Source organism: Sardina pilchardus, chromosome 4 (genome assembly GCF_963854185.1).
Source record: "Sardina pilchardus chromosome 4, fSarPil1.1, whole genome shotgun sequence".
NCBI classification, from domain to species: Eukaryota; Metazoa; Chordata; class Actinopteri; order Clupeiformes; family Clupeidae; genus Sardina; species Sardina pilchardus.
The window spans coordinates 35,511,889-35,519,922 of NC_084997.1; the positions used below are offsets into that span (position 1 = coordinate 35,511,889).

Sequence of the window (8,034 nt, forward strand, 5' to 3'; positions counted from 1 at the left end):
GAAATGCAAGCATGAAAGCGAAACCGGTGAATATATGCATTCACCTGCATATATCATAACTAAGATTAAAAAAAAGTAAACCATCTGCACATAAAATAGAAACATAGCACCTTCTGCAGCACTAACCAATCAGAATTCCCCCTCCCTCTGATCAACAAGATAAACAAGTGAAACACACAGACAAATACCATAAGACAGGACTACACATTACAGCAGCGATCAGAGGAGAAAAGAAGAAGAGAAGAGAAGAGAAGAAAAATACCATACGACAGGACTAAATGAACCACATTTCAGCAGCGATCAGAAGAGAAAAGAAGAGAAGAGAAGTAACATTAGGTAATGTGTGTCTCATCTCCTCTTCTGATTTCTTATCATTGGTCAGTTACTAACACTCACCTAACTGTTGAGCTCCTTTCCTGAAGGACCTGTAAGGTTGATGTTGAATTCCAGTTATGTTGAATTTAAATACTGTACATTTACAGTCAAGAGAATAGGAAACCATAGGAGTTACTACGGCATCCGTCAATACTATTAAGGAGAATTACTACTGCATCAGTCAAAACTATTACTAAAGGAGAATTACTACTGCATCAGTCAATACTATTACTTAAGGAGAATTACTACTGCATCAGTCAATACTATTACTAAAGGATTGCAGGTGTGCAACAAAAACATATGGAGTCTTAAGGCACTTTAAAGAACCCAGATTGAACCTGAACTTTGCTTTGAACTCATTTAACAGTGTGATAACAAACATACTGTACAATAAAATATGCTATATGACGTTGCAAAAATAGGTGTATCATGGAGTATTATGCATAACAAGTGTGATTCGTTATTGTACAGACTTTCTTTCAGATACAGTAAGATATGGCAGAGTACACCACAAACCCAGTTAAGGACGCATTATCGCACATCTTAGACAACCTCAGCGAAGCTGATTTCAAGAAGTTCAAGCACCATTTGAAGGGTGATGTTCCATGGTCAAAGCTTGAGAACGCTGACCGGGATGATGCCATATGTCTAATAATACAAAAATATACTGATGAACATTGTGGGAAGACCGTGGTTATCATCTTAAGGAAGATGAATCTCAATCAGGCGGCCAAGGACCTGGAGGAGGTAAGAATCCACTGATGCCACCTTAGATCGCTGCCCAATCATCATCTTTGCTCTCTCTCTCTCTCCGTCTCTGCTACTGTACAGTAGATGCACCAAAGTGAAAACATTAGATCTATCAGTCAAACGCTTGCGTGATGTTCAGGAATGAACAACAACCCATTTCTGATCGAAATTACAGATAGACTAAAAATATTGACTAATCTTTTAACCAGTGTTTTGCAGATTGACTAGCTTTACTAAAAACAGATTTTTTTCCATCTGCATGCAATTAAAACGTAAAAACATGCCGAGCATTATCTTATGCCATTTCACCACCTTGAACGTGCGTTTCTTTCAGTGAACCGGATGAGTAATTGTGGCATCTTTAAATGTCATGCTTATCAAAGGATACGTTCATGTGTAATGTGCAAACTGTACCAATGTACCAGATTCTGTTGTCAGTTCAACTTGTATTCAACAGTCAAATTATTAGGCTGGGTGAACCCTGCCTGAACTTCTGGGATTTTGAATTGTATTCAACAGTCAAATGATAGCATTAGGAGGAAACAAAGGTGTGTTTCATGGTCAGAGCATGCATGAGATTTGCCCTGATAGGACAGCCTGTGGCTCATCAGTCTGAGACAGGGAATGCATCCACAGCACAGGAATTTATTTATCAGATGATTTTTCTGTTTTTTATCAGATTTTTCTCTCAGACATGCCAATACTTGGAAATGTGTGTGTTATACAAGTATTCCTCTGAAAGTGATGAAACCTGTTTTACCACAGTTTTATAACCTTGCAAGCACTGTAAAAATAGAACTGGCCTTTTGTTCTTACGTAATTTCCCGACTATTAGCCGCGACTTATACATTGATTTTGAAAAAATTCTTCCGCTATGAGGTTAATACAGGGGGGCAGTTAATATGGTGTTAATATGGTTTTGTTTATTTTAACGTGCATAAAACACTGTCCTGCGGCTTATACACAATGCGGCTTATATGCAGGAAATTACTGTAGATGTAAATAAAGTGATCACCAGAGTCTTCCCATGATCGACCGTATGTTGGTTCTGTGATTTGACACTAAGAGCCTTCATATCAGATTAATATGCATTTTTTATTATCATTTTATTTTTTGGCCTTTTTGCCTTTATTATGATAGGACAGTGAAGAGGTAGACAGGAAACAAGTGGGAGAGAGAGAGATGGGGTGGGATTGGGATATGACCACAGGCCGGATTCGAACCTGGGTCCCCGTGGGCACTCGGACCTGCAAATGGTATGGACGCTGTAGCCTGCTGCGCCACAGCGCCCCCCATGGCTGCCATCTTGAAAAAAATATTAGCGGTTTTGAAATTTAATTGTACAATTCATGTAATAAACTTACCATGATAATAAATATGCATAGTAAATACATTTAAATAACTAGATTATCAATATCATATTGTAATGAACATTAATAAAAACATTCGACTTAAAATTGTTATCAATGTTGGCCATTTTGAAAAATGCAACTTATTTTCACAAAGTGCACAATTATTGTGAATGATCCAGCTCTCCAACACTCCACTAGTCTCTAGAATAAAGTATTCTTTCATTACAGAAGGAGCAGGAGATCAAACTGGAGAAGCTGAAGACCCTTGAAAAATCTAAATTCAACTGTGAACAAATAGTGGAGAAAAATGAGGTGATATATAGATCAGACTATCAAGGGAGAAATCCAGCGGATTTGAGCTATATCTTGATCACTAGACGTCACCGATTCCGAAAATAAACAAACTAAATCGGCAGGCAAAACAGTTGCTGCATCTAAAGGCTATATAGTGCTGCCAGTAGTGTTGTCATGTTCATGTTGCAGAACTTGTGATGACATTTTGTGTCTTATGAGAGGAACAAAGGTACTTGTTGAAATGATGTCCCGAGACCTAACTTTGTAGCTCAATGACAGCTAATGGCTGCAGCAACTCCAGTTTGCTTGCACCAAATATGTTGTTGTTTTTTTTTGCTTTCATATCAACATTACTTGTGACATCTAGTGATCATGTTATACAGTAGGTAAACATCTGATGCAGCACTGTCAATGACAAACAATGTAATTTAGTGTGTGTATGTAATATATAAAATAACATGTGATGTCGTGTTTGCAGTAATATACCTTTTCATATAATACAATTGACATTTAATCATTGTTTACATTTCATTTAGGCTCTGGCCAGGTACGTAGAGAATCAGGTGAAGATGGAGTTTGAGAGGTATAACCAGTTCCTACTAGATGACATGGCAGCCCGGGTAGCTGCGGTGAGGGAGGAGGTGGAGCAGAAGAGTCAGGCCCCGCGGGAGAACATCAAGAAGATCAACAGAGAGATGTCCTCTTTAGCCGTACAGGACGGGAGGAGGTCTGATGAGGAGGACACATCCCTGCAGGTAATACCATTACTGTACATTACATTACATTACATTACCTTACATTACATTACATTACCTTACATTACATTACATTACATTACATTAAGCAGACACTTTTTTCATCCAAAGTGACTTACATATGTCAACTATATTACAAGGAATTACATTGTTTTACATGTTTTTTTTTTAATATATATATATATACTGTATATATTGAGGGCTAAGAACCAAAGGGGCGTAAGTGACATTTTGGTAAAAATTGAGTTATATATCACCTGAAAGCTCTTGATGAGCTCATTTCTAGCTGACAAAATTATAGAAGTGAAATATTTATAAATATAAAGTTTTTGAACAAAAACCAAAGGTCTTTAACTGTGAACATATACAGTAGAAGCAGTTAGATTTGTTTTGGCTCTCCTGTAAAGTTGGTGAAATGTCACTTACGCCCCTTTGGTTCTCAGCCCTCGATATATAATCCTGACATAAAAGCTTTTGGCTAATTAGTGATTACATTTGCATTCAAATCAACACCTTTTGGACACTGTTCCCATCTTATATCCTGAATTTGCGTCATACATTATGCCAATAATGTTATTAGCCATCAACTACTGTGCAAACGTTTAAGTTGGTATCTACTTTATTTTCAGATATAGAGGCTTTAAAAAAACAGGGTCATAAGTCTGATAAAATAGTTGCTAAAATGCTTAGTTTCACTATTGAGTATGGAGTATTATAAAGTATGAAGCCAATCCAAGATGGTCAAGTTGGAAGCATCTGTTGATTTCACATTGAATTACTCTTTTTACTTTACTGTACAGTATAAGGAGATACATTATAATCTAATATCTCTTTTTTATTTCACAGAACGGAACAGCAGAACGGTGAGAGATAACTGCAGCTTTGCAACTGTCATGAAAATCCTGGAAAATTCATGATATATTAAAACCCTTAAAACCCCATTTTCCAGCCTGTCTACTGTCAGGCTATTCACAATGCTTGTGACTGACTCCTGGATATTTGGTGATTCTGGAACAACTGTGAATAGTCTAGACACCAGGCTGATCTGCAGAGCAAATCCAATTGAGTTAGCAGATTAATTTAGGTTCATCCAGGATACCAATTGCTGAACCATTCAAGTCAAGTCCCTTTAATTATTTTATCAATCAGCCGCCGTTTGGTGGTGGCAGATCTCTGCCATTCAGTACACCATTCATTGGATAATTTGGAAGTCATGAAATGTGCCCTACCTAGAATGAAATGGATGATGTTGTACTATTCCATGGATCATATTTAAATGCTGTCATTAAAAATGTGTCAGATTGTTGGATCTGCCTCTTGTCCGTCTCCTCTCTGTAGTTCTGAACCCGAACCCACAGCAGCACCAACACCAGAGTACACACTGCAGGATCCAGGAACACTGATCAATGTGGCAAAACACATGGACGACCTGAAAATGACACTTTGGAGGAAATTGATGAAAATGATGAGTCAGTATGATAAACACACACACACACACACTCCTTTTACCACACTAACACCACAACTTGCGTTTATCTGGTTTATATTTCATGTCAGTGTGAATCTCTGAGTGTTCTGTAAATGATGTGTGTGTGTGTGTGTGTGTGTGTGTTTTGTTTCTCTCTGCAGCTCCTATGACTCTAGATCCCAACACTGCAAACCCAGACCTCGTCCTGTCTGAAGACCTGACCAGTGTGCAATATGTTAAAAAGAACCCACAGAGATTCCATAACAACCCATGTGTTCTGGGCTCTGAGGGCTTTACCTCAGGGACTCACTGCTGGGATGTGGAGGTCGTAGAGAAAACATCTTGGAATGTGGGTGTGACGGGGGAGTCTGTGCGGAGGCAGGGAGGGAACGTCTGGTGGATTGGGATCTCATACGTAAATAACGGTTTTGTAGTACATAATCCAAACTGGATTGAACTCAAATTGACTCAGAAGCCCCAGAGGATCAGACTGAAACTGGACTGGGACAGAGGAGAACTGTCATTCTCTGACCCTGATAACGACACACTCCTACACACAATCAAACACACTTTCACTGAGAAAATGTTTCCATACATTGAAACCCGCTCCTTTCTGAGGATCCTCCCAAGTCGCTAATATCAGCAGAGCTGCACTGGTGGAGCCGATGGAGCCGATGGTGTCCCGTATGTGTGTGTGTGTGTGTGTGAGTGTGTGAGACAGGAGGGAGAGAGGAGGAGAGAGATGGTGTGTGTGTGTGTGTGTGTGTGTGGTGGAGGGCAGATGGGACAGAGTAGTTAGGCATTAAAACAGCTCTCATGATAATGAGGTGGTGTGTGTAATTTAGGAATAAAAACAGCTCCCAGGATAATGAGGTGGTGTGTGTAATTTAGGAATAAAAACAGCTCCCAGGATAATGAGGTGGTGTGTGTAATTTAGAAATAAAAACAGATCTCAGGATAATGAGGTGGTGTGTGTAATTTAGAACTGCTTAGCAATATCTTGGGTCTTGGTGATCATGTGTCTAGCTATATACAGTATAGGTGTACACCTTTATAGTCATGTAACACTAATCAGACAGGAATTATTCTGTCTTTTCTGTTTTGATTTACAAATATAATTTATGGATCTTTGTTTTGGTGATGACAACTTGTCCTACCTGACCATCTTGGATTTGTGTCATATACTTTATGTCAATAATGTTATTAAATTTGCTTGAGTAAAATGTACTCCAATTGAGTAAAATTGTACTCTGCCAGATAACATTTGGTCTCCCTCTGAAAAGAGTAAAAGTTGCTCTTTTGAAAAGAGGTGGGTGAGCTGCTTCTAGGGACTATGGGTAAATGCTAATATGTATTTTCTCTTAAGAGTTTATCTTCTGAAGTTATTCACACTGTTACACAGGTCACAAATATTGTGTTGAAGACTTTCAGAATATGGTAAGAAATACCATTAACCCTTGTAAAGTGTTTGGGTCTGTAGTACCCATTTTCAATGTTTGCTAAATTAAAAGAAATATGCTAACTATCTCAACTCAAACTCATTGGCCTTGGCTCATTTTCTGTAAAGAACATAAACAAGTTTTTAGCAGGGAAAAAACAGCAAACAAGGAGGGGCAAGAGGAGGCCGTAGCTCACAGTGATAAACATTCCTTTGACACCATCCCAGTTAAAGGAATAGTTCGGAATTTTGGACATAGGACCTCATTTCCAACTTAGTCGGGATGATATAGATCGGTGAAGACCATTTTCAGTGAATTTCTGCCCTTCCTTGAGTTGCAGCGTTCATCTCGTGCTAACCTAGGTGCCGAGATAACGCAAGTCAACGGTAACATCCAGCCTGCCACTGAAAACACTCCACAGAACACCCGAAACAAATAATTTATTACTTCAGACTATCCATGCACATGCCTGTGTTGATAGAACAATGTTAGAAATAAAACTAACCTTGCATCGCATTGCAATAGCCTACTTTGTTTCCTGTATGGCAGTGGCGGATTGATATTGAGAAACTAGTCCCTCAAAATGTAGTAAATCATTGAGTTGCAAGGTTAGTTTTATTTCTAAAATTATTCTATCAACACGGACATGTATATCGATAGTCTGACATTTTAATTGACTTGTCTCGGGTGTGCGGTGGAGTGAGCAAGACTGTTGTTGATGTCAGACTGATGTTACCGTAGAAATGGGTTAGCAAAGGGGGACGCTGCAACCGAAGGAAGGGGCTAAACGCGATAAAAACGGTCTCCACCGACCTATATCACCTCGGTAAAGTTGGAAATGAGGTCCTATGTCCAAAATTCCTAACTATTCCTTTAAGTGAACTCAGCCGAGGACTATCCTACGCCCCACAAACAAACTAAATGCATTCAAATTGAAAATGAACTCAAACAATTTTTTCAGAAAGTTGCATCTTAACATTTTTTTTTCTAAACCTTCTTGTGACACTGTGAATTATGATTTGATAGACCCTCTGCATAAATGTAAGCTCACAATACCACCTGACTGACCTATTAGAGAATGGTTTGAACAAAATGACAAAGAAAGCAAACAGGAAGAACAAGTACAACATCAGTGTGCAAGAGAGAAAAGCCTTTATTATGTTATTGCTAAATCAGCAGATAAAGGTGGGGCAATTGTGATACAAAACATTAAAGATGATGTGACCGAAGCAAAGACAATTAAGCAGCATTAGCTTTTATGAACAGCAACACTGACATCTGCTGCTGAAGCCTTGTTATCGCATTAGGTCACCTAATGCACCACGTCAGTCTCATATCTGAAAGTCGTGAATGTGATCCTCACACGGAGAACGATTTTTTTTTTTTTATCAACTATAGTGATAAGCCATGGGTACCCTAAAAAAACATGGTCAAAGCATGATGAAGTTTTGTAAGGGAGGGACAAATATATATATATTTTTTTTCATTAATAAAGTTAGAAGTACCGTTTACAATCTACTACCACTGACATGACAAAATTATTAGTAATTAGAAGTGTAAACATTATGTCAGCTGGACACATTCTGATCATCTGGGACCAC

General features: G+C 38.5%; 1 protein-coding gene across 1 annotated transcript; it reads left to right on the top strand.

Annotated features, from left to right (window-relative positions):
- Window positions 1–206: 206 nt before the first annotated feature.
- On the top strand, window positions 207–6,525 carry LOC134079157 (zinc-binding protein A33-like). Its single transcript, XM_062535341.1, has 7 exons — window positions 207–336; window positions 847–1,122; window positions 2,706–2,789; window positions 3,308–3,526; window positions 4,373–4,389; window positions 4,865–4,995; window positions 5,156–6,525. The coding sequence occupies exons 2-7, from the start codon at window positions 871–873 to the stop codon at window positions 5,629–5,631; spliced, it is 1,179 nt and encodes a 392-aa protein (XP_062391325.1). The 5' UTR covers window positions 207–336; window positions 847–870; the 3' UTR covers window positions 5,632–6,525.
- The last annotated feature ends 1,509 nt before the right edge of the window (window positions 6,526–8,034 follow it).